Below are 24,078 nucleotides of genomic sequence, written 5' to 3'. Positions count from 1 at the left end.
AAGGGAATAAGAATAATTGTTATTTTCTCCCAGATCCTATTTATTGAGCACCTAACTATGTTAGTCATTACTTATAAGTAGAATATACCAGTAAACAAAGCGAAGTCCTGCTGCCATGGAGTTTATCCTCTAGCAGGGGAAAACGGACCAAAAGAGCAAAAAGTGAGTTAATTGAATGGTTTGTTAGAAGATAATAGATGCTAAAGGGAAAAAAAAGAGTAGGTTAAGGGGGATGGGGAATGTAGGGAGGCTGCGTTTTTCATAGAATGTGGTAGTATGTGTCTGTGAGAAGGTGATATTTAAACAAAGGGAGTTAGCCAGAATATATTTGGGAAGAGCATTCCAGGCAAAGGGAGTAGCCAGTGTAAAGGTCTTGAAATGGGAGCAAGCCTGGCATATTAGAGAGTCAGCAAGGAAGCCAGTGTGGGAGAGCAACAGGAGACGAGGTGGGAGAAGTAATGGGGCAATCTAGGGCCATGTAGGCTCTAATAGGGAATTAGATTTAAACTCCAAGTGAAATGTACAAGGAAGGGACATGCTCAGATTTAGGTTCCTGTGGCTGCTGTGTTGAATGTAGATAGAACATAAGGAGGCAAGGGTACAAGAGAGACCAGTTTGGAGACTTTTTCAGTTACCTAAGCACAAGTTAATAATGGTTAGGATTAGGGGTAGTAGCAGAGAAGGTAATGAGAAGTGGCCAGATTGTGGCTCTGTTTTGAAGGTAGGGCCAAAATATATTCTGATTTCTTAGATGTGGGTAATAGAGGGATAACGGCAAAGATTTCGCTTGAGTAACTGGAGGATGGGGAAAGACTGAGATAGTAGAAGAGGATTTGGGAGGGAAATGGATCAGCAGTCCAGTTTTGGACGTGTTAGGTCTTCATTAGACATCCAAGCAAAAATGTCAAGTAGATGGTTATTAAGATCAAGTTCAGGAGAAGAGTCTGGGACTGGGGATAAAAACTTGGGAGAGTCATGAGGATATAGATAATATGGTTCTCCAAAGAAGTGATAGTAGACAGAGGTGAGAAAGCGAAAGGCCAGGGAGATAGAGGAGAGCTGGGAAAGGAGGTTGAAACGGCTAATGAGGTAGGCAGTTACAGAGAGCAGAAAGTCTACATTCTTAATAGTTTAGATAGGTAACTTTTCAAGGTTGTCTTTCATTTTGTTATATATGAGATAGAAACCTTTAATTGCTTTGTATTTTAGTAGCTTTCCAGATACTACTTAATGTAAATATCTTGTTTTACTCAGTGGCTATCTTCAGATGTTTATGGAAATTTTGGAAGAGATTTAGAATTTTTATATTAAGTGTTTTAAAATTTTGAGATCATGGTTTTAGCTACAGAATCCATATCATTTCTTATGGTTCGTATTTTATTACTTTTTTCCTCTAGCCACCCCTAAAACTATGAAAGATGGGCTTTATTGTATTAGCTCATATTTTAATTGCATTTTACACTTTCTGGGTTTTTTTTGTTTTTGTTTTTTTGCACGGGCCTCTCACTGTTGTGGCCTCCCCTGCTGCGGAGCACAGGCTCCGGACACACAGGCCCGGTGGCCATGGCTCATGGGATGTAATTTCTATGTAATTTCTCCGCGGCACGTGGGATCCTCCCGGACCGGGGCACGAACCCGCGTCCCCTGCATCGGCAGGCTGACTCTCAACCACTGCGCCACCAGGGAAGCCCCATTTTACACTTTCTGAATGGTTTACAATCACTAATACTTTGTGATGGATAAGTAGTCATTTGTAATTGCTATTTATTTTTAGCAACTCATTACAAAATCAGAGTGAAGAGATATTTTTGCATTAAATCAAAAGATTACTACACAAGGAAACCTTTCAGAAAGTAACACAATACCAGAATGAAAGCCAAGTTTTCTTTCAAATGAAAAGTTAGGGAGATGACAGGTATAGTGTCATCCACTAACTAGCTATTTGACTAGGACACATACTTTTTTAATCTGCAAAAATGACAAGAATTAGTCTTACTGCACTCTAAGGTCTCATCTTTAGTTTAATGCTCCTTTTTACTCATGAGTGCAAATTTGGCTATGATTGATAATGCCCTACTTCAATCTCATCCAGAAAGTTGTATTAGAACTACAGATACTTTTTAATGATCTTATAAGTAAAAACAAATTCTAACAGACTGTCAAGTTGATAAATGCAAATACAGTTGACCCTTGAACAGTGCAGGGTTAGGGGTGCCAACCCCCCCCGGTCAGACATTTGTGTATAACTTTACATTTGGCCCTCTTTATTCCAGTTCTGCATCACTGGATTCAGCCAATCTCGGATCATGTAGTGGTATAGTATTTATTTACTGAAAAAAACCTGCAATTAAGTGGACCTGCGCGGTTCAAACCTGTGTTTTCAAGGGTCAACTGTATAGCATTACTCTTCCATTTTCATCCCTGTGGTGGGGGAATAAAGGATGATGGAGTAGAATACTACTTAGAATATCTAGTTGTTTAATTGATGAGTATGTGTTTCAGAGATGTAAAATTTATTTATGTATGTATATATTTTAGAATTTTTTTATTTTTTTAATTGAATTTTATTGAAGTATAGTTAATTTACAATGTTGTGTTAGTTTCAGGTGTACAGCACAGTGATTCAGTTTTGTTGGTTTTGGTTTTGTTTTTGGCTGCACCACGCTGTATGAGGGATCTTAGTTCCCTGACCAGGGATCGAACCTGTGCTCCCTGCAGTGGAAGCACAGAGTCCTAACTGCTGGACTGCAGGGAATTCCCCAGAGTTGTAAAATTTTAATTCTGTATAATTCCTATTGTGGTCAGTTGTAAAATTTCTAAATATGAGATATTCATAGCGGTAGTCAGCACTGCCAATCAAGGAATGCTCAGTGTAGATGACAGAGAAAATCCTATAGGATGTTCCCAGCCAACCTGCACTACAGAGAATGAGCATGGTTGGGAGCAGAGAGGGCATGAGGGAACTCCTCCCTGCAGTGTACCTTGGCAGAGAGTGGAACGCAGCCTTGGCTCCAGTGGGGAGGGCAGGCTCAGCTGCTGAGCATTCAGGATCTGCCAGCATTCAGGAGTTGCTGTGTTTATTTTTGTTTTCCTGCCCCACTGTTTTATTACCTTTTTTTTTTTTTTAACTGCTGGAGGTAGAGCCACAGTCTTTCTTGGCCCAGGTTGAGGGAGAGGGATGCGAAGGTAAGCAGTTAAGCAATTTCTATAGTTTGTCTTTAAATTAAAAGATATTTCCTTTAAGGGACATCAGTTGAGAAGAAAGCCTTGTTCAAAAGCAGAATGCTTTCTTTCACTCTAATTAGCCATTAACTAAAACACTCAGAAATCTTTGCTTTGTAGCACTTATGAAATGCTTGGGGACTTAGTGTGTATTCAAAAATCTGTCCCCCAAATTGGAGCTCTGTGACAGCAGGACTTCAGTAGAGGCAAAAAGAGCTAAAGAGAATGGAGGATTCTTTTGGGTTCTTTGATTCTATTTTGGATAGCTAATCCACTCTGACCATCAAGAAACCTTATACATACTTACTATGTAATTTCTAAATACTAATTTTTTTCCCTTTCCTTTTCCATTTTCAGGTAATGTTTGAAACTTATCAGTTTTCTGGAGTGTATGTAGCCATCCAGGCAGTTTTGACTTTGTATGCTCAAGGTAGGTGAAGCTTAACTTTTAGTATAATCAGTTCAGCAGATATTTATTAAATATGTTTGATGTCAGAGGAGTTTGATTTTTCGGTAAGTTGTAAGTCCCAGAAGAGCACAATATATATGTATTTATATTTATTCAAATATTTAAAATATTTATTCAGATATTTCTACAATTTCTAAAATTTGTCAAATAAAATATACACATTTTTATTTTCTTTACTAAACAATGAAAGACTTAGGAAAAAGAAACTTCTCAATTTTTTTAAAAGTAGAAGCTTCCCTCTTTTAGGCTATTTAAAGTAAAAAATGTTTTATAAAGTGGAGAATGAAAATGGAATTTGTCCTCAGAATTGGCAGTTAAAAAAAATAGAGCCAAAATGTTAGTATAAATCATGTTTGTCAAATACATAATAGATTAAATACAAAGGAAAAGGCAGACATTTGAGAGTGCCTTCCTAACTTTTGAGGTGGATTTAATGGAGGGGAGCTACTGTGTTTTCTTGGTACTGCCGTTAGTAACTGCCTTGCTGTCCATTGGGAATAAAATAGTAGCCATGTAGGGAGGACTCTTTATATCCTGATGGTCTTATTGAGAACTTAAGGGGCCATCAAATATGTGCTACAGAGTTTGTTAGGCACTTAAAATGTAAAGATGCCTCAAGGACTTAGAATCTAATGGGGAACAGATACAGAAATTGATTCAGCATGTCAGAGAAGATTTCTGAAGGAGGTGACAATTAAGTCTCAAGCCTTAGTACTTAAGCAGTGTATGACAATACAGTTGACCCTTGAACAATGCTGGTTTGAACTGCATGAGTCCACTTATACATGAATATTTTTTAATAGTAAATACTGCAGTACATGGTCCGTGGTTGGTTGAATCTGGGGGTGTAGAGGAACCATGGATGCAGAGGGCCAATTATAAGTTATATGCACGTTAACCCCCATGTTGTTCAGGGGTCAGTTGTACTTGGGAAACTAATATTGTAGTGATCCATCTGATTCTACACGTGCATGAGTAAAAATCACTTTTCAAAATACATACTGGGTTTTTAAACTGTCTTTACTACTACATATAGATACTAAGAAAGTACTTGGGGAGAATTAAAATTTTAAATAGGCTTTATTCATTCACCAAGTGTAGCATGTGCCTCGATGTCTGTTTAGTGCAGAGGATATGGCAGTGAGTAAAGTAAGCTACTCCATAAGCTACGTGTGGTCTCCTTGTCCTTAAGGCAGTTACAGCCCAGCTGTGAGTGATCAGTGCTTGTGTGCACCTAGGTAATTTTGTTTCATTTTTTTTAAAAGTAAATTTCAGAAATTATTTTAGAAAATACTTTGGAAAAATAGATATTAAAATTTTTGAATCTAAGCTTTGAAATTGGTGATAATAGTTGCATTTAGGGAGTGGGGATGGGACACTTCTGCTGAAATGATATTTTGTTTTAATTGAATGAAATTTACCTTAACAGATTTTTCTAGCAGTATTCATAAATTTATTTCTGTCCAAGGAGAAGATACCCTCTTTTAATTCCTGATACTTAGCTATTTTTCTTTAACTGTTGAATTCTTAATCAAAAGAACTCTAAGCCGTGGAAAAATTCTCCTTCTTAAACAAGGTGACTAGTGCTAACCAGTTAAACCAAAAAAAGTAAGAAGCAGCATTCGGAGCCAGGGAAGGTTTTTGAATAAGAGAGAGGTAACACAGTGATTCAGGAAAGTATGTTTGACTGCATTTTGCAGACAGGATTGAGGGGAATAACAAATCATGGAGTCTGGGCTGGAAGTTAAAGTGGTCAGGGAAGGTATAAATGGAAAGGTAAGAACTAGATTGAGCTTTAAAGAATCCTTAGGAATGAAGTGGAAAGAATGAATAATCCAGTGACAGAAGGGTGTGGCACTGGAATCCGGTCAAATACGTAAGGGAAAGGCCAGTATGTAACCTAGTGGGAGTGTAGGAAATAAGGTGAGGTTGGATGGGAAGGTCTATTTGGAAAATAAAATATGTAAATTGCTGCTTTAGTTGATATTACTGGGAGTATTTTTGAATTAATGATATTGTGGATTCTTCTTTTTTACAATAGAAAGTCTCTTGTTTAAAAGAATGCAACCTTAAGAGGCAGTGTATGATTTTTATGAAACTTAAAAAATCAGTCAAGGAAAAACAGATTATATCAACTTCAGTAGGAGGTGGTTTGAATAAACGTATTCCAAGATAAATCAGTTACTTAGTGCATAATGAGAAAGAGGGATGGGACAGGGATGGGACAATGATAAAAGAATGCTTGAGCAAATTGTAGATAATGCATATTCTGGTTAAAATTTTTTTTGTTGTTAAAAATATTATTAGACTATTAAAAACTACTAGAAAACATGAGTCAGAAAAAGTTTTGTCTTTCCTGAATTAACCCTGACACAGAAGGTGAAACAGTAATTTGTGGCCATTTATAGTTTTAAATAGCACTTATGAGAAACAGGGCAGCTTCTTTGCTGTTTGTTAAGAGGTTTAACTGACATTGTCTTTTTGGTTTCTGGTGAATAATTGAAATGATCCTTCGGCTAGTCAAGATGAATTGTTCTCAGATTTCTAGCTATCTAGTATCAACAAATTTTCCAAACACAGTTTTGTCATATGACAAAAATAATAATAAAGAACTAGATTATTTCAACAGGTTCACTATCAACTTGTGTAATATTTACCTTTCACAATGGTTTTCGTAAAAGTTATCCATGATGCTCTAGAAAATTTTACTTTAAGGGAATTCAGGGATCCAGATTAAGTTGGAAGGAAAAATAAAGACCATGTTGTATTTTTCAGTCCTAGGTCTGAAAAATAGTCCGAGGGCTATCTCCTGGGGTAGCCCATGATTAGACTAAAAGTCTCACAGGAGGCATGTGAGAGAACACTGACTTTAGTGTCTGTGTATTCGAAATAAGCTGCAAAATAAGCAAATAATAAAGAAATGCTGGCTTTTAGACCATTCTGGTTGGTGACGTTTCTAGTTTGGTTTCTTTACCAATATTTGAAATTTGCTGGCTTTGATTTTTCTGATTTGGCTTTTTATTTACAATCTCATTGTTCTTCCACAGGCTTATTAACTGGAGTAGTGGTGGACTCTGGAGATGGTGTGACTCACATTTGCCCAGTGTATGAAGGCTTTTCTCTCCCTCACCTTACCAGGAGACTGGATATTGCTGGGAGGGATATTACCAGATATCTTATCAAGGTAAGCACAAAAAAAATATATCATAGAATTAGATTTTGTAGTTTTGTGTGTACCAACTTAACACAAAATTAAATGTATCATCTCAGGATTCTAGCTAATCTGCACCACCAGAGGAGTGGCCCAGTTCATTATTCATATAAAATCCATGAGATTCACACACGTGATCTCTTGTATACTAATGAGAGTTCATCATTACATAATTATATTTACTATTCCCAAGGAGTGGGTAGAGAGGTATTTCAAAGATGGAGGAAGACTCTAAAACTTCCTTGAACAACCTAGGCAACCTTCCTGCCATAAGACCTTCCTTTGAACAGGTGGATGATAAAGTGTACTTGTGAATATAATTAGTTATAATTTTCTTTAAAACATTGCTGGATAAAGTATATAAGGCCACTATTTGGAGGCATGTGGGTTTTTTGTAATGTGGGAAAAAAAGGTTTAGAATGTTGTCTGTACCAGAATTCTGTAGTTAGTGTATTCTCTCCAGGTCAGTCAGTGGCTCTCAGTCAGGGATAATGCTACCCCCCAGGGACATTTTGCAGTGTCTGGAGACATTTTTTGGTTGTTACAGCTTTGCAGGAAGGCTGTTAAACATCCTACAATGAACAGGGCATCCCCTGCAACTAAGAATTGTAAGGTCCGATATGTCATTGGTGCTGCTGTGAAGAGACTGTTCTAGGATGAAATCTGTGCAGTAAATTAGGTTGCATTAAGTCTTCACCTTGACACTGGGTTCCTTTAATCTCATTTAAAGTAATAATAAGATTGTTAATGAGAATTATAATACTCTCATTCTAAGCCAAAATTCTACTGGAAGGTGACTACCAAAGGAGTGCCCAAGGGATTTCTTTTGAACATAAGCACAAAGATAAGGGGATTTGTTTTCTTAAGTTTTTATATGAAAATGTTGTTTATGATGCATATTATGTGGGTTTTTTTTTTTTTTAACAAATGCTATTGCCCATCTAATATGTGTCAGACATAATAGAAGTTAGGGATAAAACTTTGTTAAGACCTGGGGTATTTCATGAATATGGTATTGATTGAGCAAATTGCAGAATTACAGGAGTCCAGTGTAAAATATTATTTATTAATAGATATTTTGCTCATTTTGGCCGTTTATTATTCATGAACTGTTAATTCTGTCTCTCTGTGAAACTGAAATATAAATCCTATTATGGCAAGTAATATTCCCATTTCTGAAATACTCAGTAAGAGCTAAGGCTTCACTGCCCATTGCATTTGGTATTGATGTGACATATTTAGAGAGCATTAATCGCTTTTGCAGAGTTGAACTCATTCAGATTACTTGTGGATTTACTGCTATTTTTTTGTACCAGCTGCTTCTGTTGCGGGGCTACGCCTTCAACCATTCTGCTGATTTTGAAACGGTTCGCATGATTAAAGAAAAATTGTGTTATGTGGGGTATAATATTGAGCAAGAGCAGAAACTGGCCTTAGAAACTACAGTATTAGTTGAATCTTACACAGTAAGTATTTCCAGTGTATAATATATATGTGGTTTTAAAATGGACAACTTTGGCTGTTGGTGTATGCTTAAGGAGGTTTTCTTGGAATCCAGTATTTTTGGTTTGGGTTGTTATAATATGTATATGTGTGATCTTTAATGTCTTTCTACATTATGATTCTATGATTTAATTATTTTAGGATACCGTATAACATGAAATAAGGCAAGAATCATGTATTGCTTTTCTACTTTAGGATGCAGTTAGATGTGAGATATTATTTTGAGATTCTAGTACCTGGAATAGCATTTTTCAGCATGGGTTTCACATAATGTTATTTCTGTGAGATGTTAATAGGTATTTCACAAAAATTAAAATGGGGGCTACATTTTCAGGTAAGTTTGGGAGAGAGTTGATTTCACTTTATTAAAGGACTTCTCAGAGCCTTTGATATGCTGATTTGTACATGATTGCAGTAATTCCTCAGCATTTCATGGGGCTGGTGTTCTGAGATACTTTGGGAAGTGGTCATCCTATAGGATGGCTTTTATAAGTCAGTAGGTGGCAGTCTTCCTGACTTAGTATTTTCTTAATGAGATGTTCAAAACAAATGTTAACTTGAAATTGAAACTGATGAGACTTAGAACCTAGTTATAGTTTACACTAGGGGAGTTGATCCTCCCTGAATTTTTAATGTATTGCTGTCTTTAAGTCTGTCATTCATCTGGGTATAAAGTACTTCCACATTGCATCTTTGATCAGTGCATCTGGAGACATTTTTTGGTTGTTACAGCTTTGCAGGAAGGCTGTTAAACATCCTACAATGAACAGGGCATCCCCTGCAACTAAGAATTGTAAGGTCCAATATGTCATTGGTGCTGCTAGGATCTAGTAGTTATTAAAATGAAATTGAGTGATAGGCAATAAAAGCAAGTATTCTTAAACCATTTGATTCGTGTAAACTCAACCTATCACAAATATGTACATAATAGTCATTTAAAAAATAATTATAGGGACTTCCCTGGTGGTCTAGCAGTTAAGACTCCGTGCTTCCATATGGATGGCTAGTGGGAAGCTGCTGCATAGCACAAGGAGATCGGCTGGATGCTTTGTGATGACTTAGAGGAGTGGGATAGGGAGGGTGGGAGGGAGGATCAAGAGGGAGGGGATATGGGGATATATGTATACATATAGCTGATTCACTTCGTTGTACAGCAGAAACTAATACAACATTGTAAAACAATTATACGCCAATAAAGATATTAAAAAAAAAAGAAAAACAGTTACCAGGGGATAAGGTGGGGGAGGGATAAATTGGGAAATTGGGATTGACGTATACACACTACTATATATAAAATAGGTAACTAATAAGGACTTACTATATAGCATAGGCTACTCTATTCAGTACTCTGTAATGACCTATATGGTAAGAGAGTCTAAAAAAGAGTAGGTATATGTATATGTATAACTGGTTCACTTTGCTGTACACCTGAAGCTAACACAGCATTGTAAATCAACTGTACTCCAATAAAAATTATTTTTTTAAAAATTGGAAAAAAAAAAAGACTGTGCTTCCACTGCAGGGGGCATGGGTTTGATCCCTGGACGGGGAACTAAAGATCGTGTATGCCACATGGTACAGCCAAAAGAAAACAAAAACAAAAATAAATGAATAGGGACTTCCCTGGTGGCACAGTGGTTAAGAATCCACCTGCCAATGCAGGGGATATGGGTTCGAGCCCTGGTCTGGGAAGATCCCACGTGCCGTGGAGCAGCTAAGGCCTTGAGCCACAACTACTGAGCTCGTGCCACAACTACTGAAGCCCGTGCGCCTAGAGCCCGTGCTCTGCAACAAGAGAAGCCACTGCAATGAGAAGCCCGCACACCGCAACAAAGAGTAGCCCCCGCTCGCCGCAGCTAGAGAAAGCCCGCGCACAGCAGTGAAGACCCAACACAGCCAAAACTAAATAAATCAAAAAAAAAGAATAAAAATAATTATAAATTTTTATAAGTTATATTGTTTAATTTTAGAAGATACTGATCCAAATAGTCAATAAGTCAATACTTTGCAACTTAATGATCTCCAGATTTGCTCTGGGGATTCTTTCCTGAAGCCTTCTTGGCAGTTACCCTAGATTTATAATTTGTCACCTACCTGACTTTGGAAGAAAGTGTCATGAGGCAGAGGATAAGGGAACTAGAAGTGTAAGACACGTTTTATTTATTTATTCTCCTTTCTCAGAGAGTTTGAGGTAGGTTACAAAAATACATGCAACAAATAAACAGTGAACTGATGAGTAAATGAAGAGGGATAAGAGTGGACAAATAAAGGAAAGGGTAAGATTTCGTGCAAAGAAATGGGAAGCATACAGTTTTAACAGTTCCAAGAGGTAGTTCCTAGGGTAGGTGACCCCAGGCTGGCCTGCAAATAGAGCTTTGAGAAGAGCCACACCATCAGAGGCTGGAAGGGCCAGGTACAGAGGTTTTGGTAACAGTAGTGTGCCATGTGAAGTTTTTCCATGTATCTTGGGGTGATTTCAAGTTTGGGTTTTAAGGTGTATTTTTTTTAAGGGTAAATTTTGTTTTAAAGACATTGATGTGATTTATAAAAAGATAATTTTGGAGTGATTGCTTTGCACATACTTGTAAACAATCATAGCAAACGGGGGTAAATGTCTTAAGGAACTTGCTTCATGATGCTTTGTCATATTGGAAAGTCAGTTTTGGAATCTAAAGATAATTATCTTAATTATGTTATTTTAAACAAATATACTGTAAGAAATGTTAATGTAAAACTAATTGTGGTATGTCGTACAGAAATGTGTCCAATGCCAGCGTATACAAGCATGCTTGTTACTTAGGTCAATTCAGTGAATTGTGAGGGAGTTTTTGTTTAACATTTCTCATTTAATTAAATATAAACATGATGTAACTTAAGAGTTTTCTGCACAAGGTCATGTTGTAATGGTATCTGACCAGTTGTTTAAATCTCATTTTCTTAAAATTATATTTATTCATTATCATTTAAAATTTAATAGGACCTAGTAAGTAGGATACAACAGAATTGCCCAATAAATAGTCTAGGTCAATATTCTTTAAGTTTTCTTAATCATACAATTTTTTTAGATTAAATGATTTGACAGAAGTTTCACACGTGATATAAAGTGTTTTGATGACAAAATAATAAAGTTTCCCAGAGTAATTACTTGGTGAAAGAAATTACTTAAAATTTTTAATTGAATCTGTCTGTGCTCCATGGTAAAAATATCCATAAACTCCAAACGTGTTAAAATGATGAGCAGCACTGACCCCAGCAAAAATCCAATTGCCATGGGCGATCAGTGCCACCTGTAGTACTCACCTGCACACACCAGTGGACCATCACACACTCGTGCGTTGGCGAATCCTCCAAGAAATTCCTCCTATTTGGGGCCGTGACATACCATTTTAAAAGCAGAACATAGCATGGTAATAAAAACAATTATTTTGATGTATTTAATTTACCTTTTTTGTCTTTTTTCAGAAATGTATTTTCAGAGAAATATATTGCTGATAATGATTTTGGTTCTAGAACAGGTGTTTATAAGTTTATAAGTACTAACATCTAAAGAGCACTAGGAACTTTTAAAATCTTTTGCTGATACCTGATTGTTCTTGGTTTCTAGCTCCCAGATGGCCGCATTATCAAAGTTGGGGGAGAGAGATTTGAAGCACCAGAAGCTTTGTTTCAGCCTCACTTGATCAATGTTGAGGGAGTAGGTGTTGCTGAATTGCTTTTTAACACAATCCAGGCAGCTGACATCGATACCAGGTATATTAGAAATTGTTGTTTCAAAGTTATTTATCAGAAATGGATGGAATAGGGCTTCCCTGGTGGTGCAGTGGTTGAGAGTCCGCCTGCCGATGCAGGGGACACGGGTTCGTGCCCCAGTCCGGGAAGATCCCACATGCCGCGGAGCGGCTGGGCCCGTGAGCCATGGCCGCTGAGCCTGCGCGTCTGGAGCGTGTGCTCCGCAATGGGAGAGGCCACAACAGTGAGAGGCCCGCGTACCGCAAAAAAAAAAAAAAAAAACGAAAAGAAATAGATGGAATATAAATAGCTAGAATGACCAAGTTGTCTGTTGTCTCACTCAGGTTTCTGATAGGATGACACTGGTTGTTGAACAGCATATATCATTGTGTCTCAGGTGCCTCTTTAATCTTACTTTGAAATAGTTTAAATGTTGAAAGTTGTAAGAATAGAATAGAGAACTCCTATACACGATCCAGTTTTCCATTTTACTGATTTTAACATTCTGCATGTTTGTGTGCTCTCTCTCTCTTTTCTTTCTTGAGCCATTTGAGTAGGTTGTATGCATAAGTCCTCTTTACTGCTTAATATTCACTTTGTATTTCTTAGGAATGAGGCTATTCTCTTACAGCCACAGTGCATTATTGAGTTCTGGGGATTGATTACTGACATACTTTTATCTACCATCTGTATTTCAGTTTTGTTCACTGTCCCAATAATGTCCTTTATACAGTTTTTCTTTTCTCCAGTAAAGGATCAAATCTAAGGTCACACATTGTATTTAGTCGTCATGTCTCTTAGTCACCCTTTATCTATTATAGTTCTCAGTCTTTTATGACATTGATATCTCTGCAGAGTACAATTTGGGTTTGAATGTTTTCTTATGATTAGATTTAGATTGTGCATTTTTGGCTAGAACAGTACTTAAGTGATGTGTCCTTCTCAGGTTATTACATCCGGAGTGATGTCTGTTTGCTCCGAATTGGTGATATTAGTATTAAACTCTTAATGAAGTTTCCTATTTTCTCCACTGTGTACGTTTTCTTTTTTTTTCCTTTCCTGACTTTTAAGTAATTTGTGGGAAGATACTTTGAGACTGTGTAAATCTGTTCCTCATCAAACTCTGGCCCCCACCCCTTTTGGCCTCTGTTGATGATTCTTGCCTAAATCCATTTGTATTGTGGTGGTTGCAAAAAGGTGATTTTTTTTCTCATTCTGTCATTCTGTATTTATTAGTTGGCATTCTAGCATAAAGAAGTCCTTTTCCTTTCTCCCTTGTTTTGTTTGTTGATTATCAGTATGGTCTCATGATTTTATTTGGTGGATTATAATTTATTACTGCCTTATTTCATTTTGGTGCTAAATTGTTCCTGATATCGCCTGTGAGAGCCCCTTCAAGCAAGCTGCTGTGTCCTCTGATGTGCCCTCATCTCTTTTTGAGCACATTCTACTTCATTCTGTTTTGTGGCACAGGATATTCCTGGCTCATCTTTAATTTTGTTTTCTGAATAGGTGGTGAAAACTATACAAAAAAGTATACTCAGAAGTATGACTCTCCCCACCCCTTGTCTTTCACCCTAGTCCTCCTCCCTCTTTTTTATTTTCTTGCACAAAAGGTAGCATACCGTAAATACTCCTTTGCACTTTGCTTTTTTCACTTAATGTATTTGAAACAAGCTTTTTTTCTTAAGGTCTAAAACTGCCGCCTTTTTATACGGCAGGTTTTTATTATCCGTTTTATACACGTGTGTATGTATGTCAGTCCCAATCTCCCAATTCATCCCCTGCCCCGCCCCCGCTTTCCCTCCTTGGTGTCCACACGTTTGTTCTCTACATCTGCCACTTCCTAGGGGTTGTCCTTACTCTTTGTTCCAGTTGCATTCTTCTCTCCAGTGTGATGCTGCCGCATTTAATAACCTTGCGCACACCGTATCTTTGTACTGCTGGGCAAATATATTCTGAAAAAATGTCTGGGGGGATAGTTGGGTTGAAGGATAAATGTGTGTGGTTTTGTTATTGCTCAGTTCCCTTCTATGAAAGTTGTACCCTTTCTTTTTCCCACCAGTCATATATGAGGGCACCTGTGTCCCCAACAGCTTGTTCACACAGTTTTTCAGCATTTTACTTTTATGCCAAGTCTAATGAGTGAGAAATGATATCTTAATGTAGTTTTAATTTGCGTTTCTCTTAAGATTGAAGTTGAATATATTTTTCTATGTCTAGGGCCATTTTTATATCTTATCCTGGTGAATTATCTGTTCGTGGCTTTTGCCTGTTCTATGGAATTAAAAAAAATGTTTTCTCTCAGTTTTTGAAAAAGTTCTTTTTATATTAGCTCTGTGATATCTATTGCAGACAGTTTGTCATTTTTCATTTGTCTCTTATGGTGTTTTTGGCCATACACAATTTTGTTTTTATTTAGTTATATAAAAAGATTTATAATCTTTTATTGCATCTAGAGTTTGAGTCATAGTTTAGAAAGCTCTCCTTTGTACTCAAGTTATTGAGAAATTCACTCAGAAGCATTTTATTAAGCAAGTGTTTGCCTACTTCTTTATTTAACCCTGAATGAAATAACCCCCTAATTTTTGTGGGCTGGCTGGGGAACAGGCTGGTAATGGAAATTAATAAAAATTGCAGTTGGCTTATAAAAAGCTATAAATCTAATGGAAGATGATCAAAAATCTCATCTAGACTTCATAATTATGATAAATTCTTATGGTAGGGATTGGGTAGATGCTTTTGTCCCTTGATTTAATGATCACTAATAGCAAAATTATATTTCAAAGTGCATTCCTGTTGGTAGTGATTAAAGTTTTGATGTTCCTAAAGCAATGGAGTGAGGTTCAGTACCCTCTCCACGTTGCTAGCACTGGAAAGCAGCACAACTCAGATTTTGTTTTGCATGTCCTGTGTGTTGAAAGCATACATGTAAATGCTCATGGGGGGCTTCCCTGGTGGCGCAGTGGTTAAGAATCCGCCTGCCAACGCAGGGGACACGGGTTCGAGCTCTGGTCCGGGAAGATCCCACATGCTGCGGAGCAGCTAAGTCCGTGCGCCACAACTACTGAGCCTGCGAGTCACAACTACTGAAACCCGCGTGCCTAGAGCCTGTGCTCGGCAACCAGAGAAGACACCGCAATGAGAAGCCCGTGCACTGCAACGAAGAGTAGCCCCTGCTCGCCACTAGAGAAAGCCCGTGCACAGCAACGAAGACCCAGTGCAGCCAAAAATAAATAAATAAAAATAAATTAATTTAAAAAATAAAAGAAAAATAAATGCTCATGGGCACTTACTACATGTAGCTATACCTCAACAACTTAGTTGATGTCATACTCATGTGCATACTTCTGCAATTAAATACAATACAGAACTTCTTCTAGAAGCTAGAATTATAATAGCCTGAGCCTTTGAGAACCTGAAAGTAAGTAAAAACCTGGAAGTGAGTTTGAATGAGGCCAAAATGGATGTGACTTAGCTCCTGAGTTTTACTAGGAGAAGAGTTCCTCAGACCCTCACTTCAGATGATGTTACTTTTACTACATATGGTTATTTTAGGTTTGATTATCTGGTATCATGACCTACAGCATATTTAAGGAAGAAAACGAGGACTGCTCTAAGAAGCAAGCACATCAATCTAACCAAAAATAGTGGCTGACGGCCTCAAAGCAAAGGGGCAAGCAAGAACTGGAATCGTGGTAGAATATGGTTAATTATAGTAAACAACCACATCTAAGTGGCTCCATGGAAGCACTGTGATAGCACAGTCCAAATACTGCAAGTTTGTAATGTAAACTGGTCATTACTAAAAGACTCAATTACATTTGCAAGGAAATGTTATGTGCTTTAGAAGTATTGTTATCAAAATGCTAATAATTTTATATATAAAGAGGGTTTATTATCTATTAACAGTAGTAATAGCAAACATTCAGCCTTGTGGTTTACATGTTGAATTTTATTTAATTCTCCCAGCAGCCACCTGAGGCTGATGTAAATAAAAGCAACTCTGAGATACTGTTTTCCTAATCTGAAACGCCTAATGAATACCTATTGTGTTTTTCTAGATCTGAATTCTATAAACACATTGTGCTTTCTGGAGGGTCTACTATGTACCCTGGGCTGCCATCACGGTTGGAACGAGAGCTTAAACAGCTTTACTTAGAACGAGTGTTGAAGGGAGATGTGGAAAAACTTTCTGTAAGTAGTCAATAATCCAACTGTTAACATACTTTTAAAACCCTGTAAAATAGTTTGTGACTCTTGACAGCCACCAGAGGGAGCAAGAAGTCTTTCTAAACAAATTCCTAATGCAGTCTAGTATAGCCTTGAAGAGGTAGGAAGAAGTAAATGGTTCAAGATGAGCTTTGTCTCAGAGCGGTCCTAGTGCCGGGGCACCTCTGTATTCAGTGTATCGAGGCACCTGGGCCCAGGGCCAGATGTTTTGGTTCATCTGTAACAAACAGCCTGGAGCCAGAGGTGCCTGTAAGTATATGGGAAGAACCTGTTGTACTATGGGGAGAGAAAGACCCCTTTGGGTTTGTTTTTTTTTAACTTGTATTTTTAATATGTAGTCAGCATTCAGTGCTACTCTTGGACTGTCTCATGTTTCTGACTGAGTTATTTTCTGGCTGTTTCTTGCATATGTCTTATCTCCCCAATCAGATTGTAAACAACACCGTGTCTCCAGTTCTTTTGCATCCCCGTCAACTATCATAGCTCTTGAAACAGACTTTAATTGGTAGTTGTTGGTGTGTAGAGTAGGAAGAAATTTTTAAACTAGTACGTAACAGTTGGTGGTTATTTGGCATTGATTTTTTTTCTACAAACCCTGGACTGTGTGAAGTATACTGTACATACTATGCACTCAATTAAGAGTCGTTTAATTCTAAATTAATCTTTGAGGTTCATCTCACCAACTTTGGTCAGTTTATGTAATGAGATTACATCCTACAGAGGGCTGTATGTATTAGAGACACTATGTCACATCTTTTATTTGTGACTCAAATTGTTGAAATTAAATTGTGTGTGGACTCATACATTAAACAAATTAAAAGACTCAAAAGGAGCCATGTTGTCTAAGTACTTCACTCATTTGTCTGACTTTGAGTATACATATAATTTAAAATCAGTCTCAGATGATTATTTAGCAAGTGCTTCTTGAACTCCTTCTAGGTGCCAAACACTTGTCTAGATGGTGGGAGAAACAAAACAGTGGTGAACAAAACCAAAAATCCCCGCGTTTAGTCTGTGAATAATATATCAGTAGTAATAAGCACTATGGAGAAGTCAAGTTAGGGGCTAGAGAGCGGGCAGTGATTGGGGGAGACGGTGTGCTCCTTTGTGTAGTGTGATCAGAGAAGTACTCCCGTGAGATAAGATAACTTTTGAGTAAAGACCTGAACGGAGTGAGCCAGTGGGCAGCCTGACTCTCTGGGGGGAAGAATCTTCCAGGCAGGAAGAGCCCCACGTTGGTGGGAGTGTGCAGGAGTGGCTGGAGCAGAGTGAGCAAGGGCGGGGGCTGGGAGGTGAGCTCAGAAAGGTAGTCAGGATGTAAGTCTTATTCAGCCACGGGGAAGAGTTTGGCTTTCCTCCTATTGAGGAAGGAGGATCTTGCGCAGAGATGGTAGGATCTGACTTGTTTAAAGGATCATTAAGTCTGGGTGGTGAATAGATTGTTGAGGGAAGGGAGGAGGAAAGGTGAAATCACAAGACAGGTTAGGAGGCTCTGAGAGGAGGAAGGAGCTGGGAGAGGTTTATAAGATAGACGAGGAGGTGTGAAGTGGTGTCTTGCAGAGTGCAAGAGAGAAGAGAAATGTCACGGGATTGCCGAGCAGCACTGAGGGGCTCAGCTGAGGTAACGTTTTAAGCTAGATGTTGAGTTTCTCCCGACACGTGTTCAGTTGCTTGAAGGCAGGGGCAGAGCAAGAGAGTTGATCACCCGAGTTGGTGTTCTGCCGAGTGAGGGAGAGAAAGACAGAATCACTGAGGATGATGTCAGGACATGGTGGAGAGAGCACGCACACGTGCCACAGAGCAGGTATGAGGAGGAATAACCTGGGCATCTATAGCTGCCCTGGGCAAAGAGGGGTAGTGGATGGAATAGTCAGATAGGATGAGTTTCTGAGTGGCTGTGGAGTTGCATGGAGGAGGGGAGAACAGTGAACGAGAATTACTGTTACCAACCTCCAGAGTTAGGCAGGTAGTGAGAGAGAGAAATAGCAGCCAGTTGAGAGAGCTGCAGCGGCAGTGGTGTCCTCAGGGGCTAGCCAGGTGCCCCTGAGAGCGGGGTTGCCAAACCATAGCCCTGGACCAAACCTGGCTGTTTTATAAAGTTTTTTGGAACACAGCCAGACCCATTCTTTTGTCATATAATGTGTTACCTATTGTCACATATTGTCTCTGGCTGCCTTTAGGTGTTGCCAGAGAGACCTGCAGAGCCTCAAGTACTTAGTCTCTGGTCCCTTGCAGAAAAAGTTTGCTGACCCCTGCCAAAGAGTAAAAAAGTAACTAGAACAGTTAGAACAGTAGGTTAGCCTCAGAATTAATAAGTAAACAGATGTTTTTCTATGTCATGTGTTATGACAGATCCTACGGTTCATTTATGTGACGTAAAGACAATGTAGAATGACATAGTTATTTTGAGTCTTTTTGTGGGATTTGTGACTTTGTAAATAAAACTGCTGTTTCATTTTGAGGTTTCTCTTTCAGGTGTTGACTGACCTACAGATGGAGGTCTTTGTTAGACAGTTAATAGTGGCTCCTGCTTGTCTTTAATTTTGGTTACTGTGTTCATTTTTTCCAACATCCTCATAATTTATTTTGACCGTATTAGGCCTTGTTTATTTTGAGAACATTTCGTTTGAATTTGAGAGAATAGAAAGTGACCTTTGCTTATAAGAAAAGAACTTAAAGCTTACTCTATTGCATGGGACTACAATCATAGGGGCGTGAGACCTTGAAGAAACTATAGCAGTTCTCTTATCCCAACTCTTCATTTGACAGCTGGCCAGGTGATTTGCCCATTAGTGGGAAACCTGTCACAGGGCTCTGGTACTTGGGCTCTTGGTAGGGTGAACATGGAATTCATTGTTCAAATCAGGCTGCTTTTGAGAGTGACAAGGAGTGTAGTTAACGATGGGGCCACAGGTGTACATTGCAACTCTTCTAAGCACACTGGGATGGATGTGTGATCTCCTGGCTGTGAGTTTTGGGCAAATTACAAAATTTCTCTCTCTAACTGAGATACTTATATCACAGGACCTTTGTGAGAATTCAACAAGAGAATATAAGAAAAGTCATTTTCATAAAGCAGAAAGCACCATGCGTGTGACGTTTTATCATCTCCTCTTTCTCCTTTAGAAATTCAAAATCCGCATTGAAGACCCACCCCGCAGAAAGCACATGGTATTCCTGGGTGGCGCAGTTCTAGCGGACATCATGAAGGACAAAGACAACTTCTGGATGACCCGACAGGAATACCAAGAAAAGGGTGTTCGTGTGCTGGAGAAACTTGGGGTGACTGTTCGATAAACTGCCAAGCTGGTTCCCATCACGCCCCTAATGCTTTCTTTTTTCCTTTATTGCCAATCTTTGAACTCATTCAACTCCAGGACATGGATGAGGCCTCTCTGTGCCCTTTGACTGGAAAGGTCAGGTTTTATTCTGGTGTCTTGCAGAAGTTTTGTTAAATTTGTGTTGATGTGGGTAAATCTAACTGCTTAATTCCACCACTTCCCTGCAAACACTAGAGGGCCAGGGTCCTGTCTGCTGCTCTGTTTCTCCTAAGTAGGCATTTAGATCATTCCTGTAGCCTTCCTATTTTCACTTTCCTGTTCTAATGCTGCTAGTTTTTAGTCTTTAGCACACTAGGTGGTATGCCTTTATTAGCATAAGAAAAAACAACTTCCACAGGAGCTTTTATGTGTTATTGGGGTAGGGTGGTGAGGGCTGAGTGGGCGGCTGCTGAACCCTTTGTAGCGTTTCCCCTGTGGTGTGGCGCTTTCTATGTTACTGCTGCAGCTTTAAGTACCTTAAAGCTTCTGGTATTAACATTTTAGGGAAATGGTAGGCTCAGAACTAAAGTGTTTGGGGTGGGGTTTTGCGTGGAGGAAAGGGGGGGGTTTGATTTTATTTTTTTGATTTTTGAGCTTTTCTGCTCTGGGGTACGTAAGATGAACTTTATTTACAATACTTTGATTTGGCAGGTTTTCTTCTACTTTTGGTCTGCCTGGAACTATTTCCATATGCTGTAAAAAGCAAGTGTAGTGTCCCATTATTATGTGACTTAGGGATTTTTTATTTGTTTTTTAAAATCAACCAGATCAGCTGGGAGTAGACTCCCTAGAATCTACCAATGGAAAAGTAACATTGAAAAAAAGCTTTTGGAAATTCAAATTACAGACAAAAAGTGCTTAAGAGCTGGTATTTTTCTAAGTGCTTCTATTAATACCAGAAGCATTAAGGTAACCCAGTGCCAAGTACCATTCTTGCAAAATTCTTTTATATAACCGACCAGTGCTTATTTAATAAAAACAAGTAGATACATATAAATAATTACTGGCAGTAGGTTATAATTATTGGGTTAAAAATAACATTGAAATATGGGACTTGTGCCAGTTGGGTAATTTTCACTAGTTTTTTTTTGTTGCTATGTTTTCATTTAAAACCTGGAAGTGGAGTAAAATTTGACTATTTAAAATGTTGGCCAAAACAAATCAAGATTTAAATGCATATTTGTACTGAAAAACTAATCGTAACTACTAAATCTCAGCCATCCTAAGCTTGAAAGAAGAATTGTTGGTATTTTGTAAATGTTAGCCGATTTACCTGTCAGAAAACCATATTTATGAATCCTGTTGGTATTGCTTGGTATCTGAAAAAATATCAGATAGTACCCAGACTTGAATTCCTTCTAAATTTGAAAAATAAAGTAATAAGAAATTGTATCACTCTAAGTACAAAATGCACATTCTGGAGAAAGATGTTTTTCTTCATTTCAAAACATTCTTTACTAATAACAACTTTGAAAGAAGAAGCGTACTTTTTTGGGTGACTGAAATTGGAGAAATTATTGGCTATAGCATCTCTTTTTTTGTGAAGAAACTTAAAAATCAGTTTATATGAAATAAGCAGCAAAAGAAGGTTAGTTTTAATTATGCAGCTTCTGTTAATATTGTGTATTTTTTGTCTGTTTTACCTCAATTTGAACAAGTAAAAGAAGTTCACCTGCATGCTGGACATGCTTCAGTACACGTGAATAGCCTATGAATAACGTTTGTTAGATTTTAGGGATGTGGGTATCAGAGTCACTTTGGAATTCTAAAGTGTTCCTAAGTCATGTTCTTATAAATCCCCGCTACCCCAGCCTTTTGAATACTGAGTTGTTAAAGGACACAGATGTAGGACCAGTATCTGCTAGTTGTTCATTTCAGGTAAATGGATTGACTTCTGACCTTTGGTCATGATTTTAAAATATGGGGGTAGAAGACAACAAAGAATGGGATAGACTCTTAAATAAAGCAATGAAAGCATTTGTCATTTGTCCCTTGAATGTAGAATTTGGTTTTAATTTTATAATTCTGCTAGCAAACATGACAGTTAAAATGATGTATTAATATATAGAAAGAGTATAGTTTTTAAATTACATTTTATAATTTTCCTATTCCAAGGTGAAATAACGCATTTAGTAATTTGGGGGTGGGGTGGGGAAGTATCATGTTTAATTGGAGTTGTCAGGTATGAGTCCCTCAGAAATTAAATTTTTTTCGGTTTTAAAAGAGATCTGATATATAGCTCTTGAAAACCTTTGTCACTTAAACTTCCAATAATTAAAATTCTTTTCTTTTAAAATTAGAATTGCCAATGCCTTGACCTTTGAGAAGGGTTTCTTAGAAATAGGTCCTGCATTTAAACGTTTTTCTTTAAAATGTGGTATTGGAAAAAAAAATGTGGTATTGGATGTTAACTTTTACACAGTTCTGAGCACTGTCAACAATATTTGGAAAGTATTTTGAGAGATCAATGGAAAGCTAAACATTCTAAATTTAACATGAATACGCTTCTTTTTGATTCAGAAAATAAAATCAGATTTTTCAAAGTAAATTTGAATTTTGTCTTTGTTTTTCCTCTCAATAGTATTTCTCTTTGGTTTCATTTTCTTATTTTTATTCATATTTTCGTTTTTGCTAATGCAAGACAGATCGACAACTTTATGCTAGTTGTTAGGCAAAGTTCAGTTCAGTGACATTCTACTATATGACAAAAAATAATTTATTTTTGGTATGATCTTTATTTCTGATATGATTTTAAATACCTAAGGGGGGAAAAAAACCCTAGGAATAAAAGCAAATCACAGGGCTTCCCTGGTGGCGCAGTGGTTGAGAGTCCGCCTGCTCATGCAGGGGACGCGGGTTCGTGCCCCGGTCCGGGGGGATCTCACATGCCGTGGAGCGTCTGGGCCTGTGAGCCATAGCCGCTGAGCCTGCGCGTCCGGAGCCTGTGCTCCGCAACGGGAGAGGCCACAACAGTGAGAGGCCCGCGTACCGCAAAAAAAAAAAAGGAAAATCACAGCTACAGCTCTGTTAGACTTTTTTCCCTCTAGGAGACTGTTTTGTCTCCCGGAAGATTTAAGGAGTTTTTGGCAGTGTTAGGAATGCTCGAGAGATCTATGTGGAACATGCCTCTTTTCAACATTTTACCTCATCTGCAGGCTTCTAGGCATATTATTTTTAACAAAGCAACTAAAGACACATGAAAATTTATTAAGCTGACCCAGCCCTTTCTTACTTTTATACTAGCCTTTGAGGATGGGGTCTGGGGAGCAGATGTGAGGATTTTTGTTTTTCTTGCTCCATGAACTTGTGTGCTTGAACCTCATTGCTCCCTTCACGGCCAGAGTCATTCAGGACTTCCTGAGGTTCTCCTCTGGTGTCTTTTATCCAGTCTCTTCCTGGTCACCAGAAGAATGGTGTGATTGCTATGTCCATGTTACAGAGGGGCACTGTATTAGGTGTCATTGTTGATGGAATGAATGTCTCAGTGCTCTTCATTCTTTTTTTCACCCACAAACCTTGACCACTGTACAACTGAGTGTGGTTATTAACTACTAATTTTAGAACCATTGAAGAGGGTATCCAACGAAAGTGAACCAGAAACTCAAGGACTGATTTTAGCTCAATATTTAACATGCTGTCTAACCTTGGACTAATTGGCCAACTACCCACAGTACCTGGGGGTATTTGTAGGATCACTTTTTTTCCTCCAGCTCAAATTTCTTGAACTATTTAGAAGCTTGAAAATGCTACATCAGAGGTAAGTGGAGGACGTGGGGGAAGGACCTGGAAAAGTATATTTGCAAGTGTTGAGTGCTTTGTAAAGGCCAAATTACTGACTTTAACCCTGCCATATTGCAGTTACTTTAGCTACAGAGTAAAAATAAAGTTGGGATGTAAATAAGGCAGCTCTTAGTAGTTAGTATTAGCAGGGAATTGGTTCCAGGACACTACCCACGTGTCCCCCCCAGGATAACAAAATCCAAGGATGCTCAAGTCCTTTATATAAAATGGCATGGTATTTACCTGTAATCTACACACATCCTCCTGTATTCTGTAAATCATTCCTAGACTACTTATAATAACACAATGTGAAGGCTATGTAAATAGTTGCTGGGGCATGCAGCAAATTCAAGTTTTGCTTTTTGGAGTTTTCTGGAATTTATTTTCCTGAGTGTTTTTTGTTGTTTTTGATTTTTACCAAATATTTTATAAATAAATAAAATTTATTTTATTTTTGGCTGTGTTGGGTCTTAGTTGTGGGATGGTACTCCTCGTGCCACACGGGCCTCTCTCTAGTTGTGACCCACGTGCTCAGTAGTTGTGGCACATGGGCTTACTTGCCCCGCGGCATGTGGGATCTTAGTTCCCTGACCAGGGGTGGAACCTGTGTC

General features: G+C 38.2%; 1 protein-coding gene across 1 annotated transcript in view; it reads left to right on the top strand.

The window, feature by feature from the left end:
* ACTR2 (actin related protein 2) overlaps positions 1-22,235 on the top strand; it is a 35,304-nt gene extending 13,069 nt beyond the window's left edge. The window contains exons 4-9 of the mRNA XM_024752957.1: positions 3,580-3,652; positions 6,739-6,875; positions 8,219-8,368; positions 12,010-12,155; positions 16,199-16,331; positions 19,494-22,235. Of these exons, the coding sequence (XP_024608725.1) occupies positions 3,580-3,652; positions 6,739-6,875; positions 8,219-8,368; positions 12,010-12,155; positions 16,199-16,331; positions 19,494-19,664 (810 nt within the window). The 3' untranslated portion in view covers positions 19,665-22,235. The remainder of the gene's footprint in view (positions 1-3,579; positions 3,653-6,738; positions 6,876-8,218; positions 8,369-12,009; positions 12,156-16,198; positions 16,332-19,493) is intronic.
* Positions 22,236-24,078: the final 1,843 nt, after the last annotated feature.

The sequence above is a fragment of the Neophocaena asiaeorientalis genome, unplaced genomic scaffold (genome assembly GCF_003031525.2).
Source record: "Neophocaena asiaeorientalis asiaeorientalis breed wild unplaced genomic scaffold, Neophocaena_asiaeorientalis_V1.1 scaffold100, whole genome shotgun sequence".
In the NCBI taxonomy this organism is placed as follows: domain Eukaryota; kingdom Metazoa; phylum Chordata; class Mammalia; order Artiodactyla; family Phocoenidae; genus Neophocaena; species Neophocaena asiaeorientalis.
Note: the sequence above shows the minus strand (reverse complement) of the source record. Positions and strands in the feature narration are given on the sequence as shown.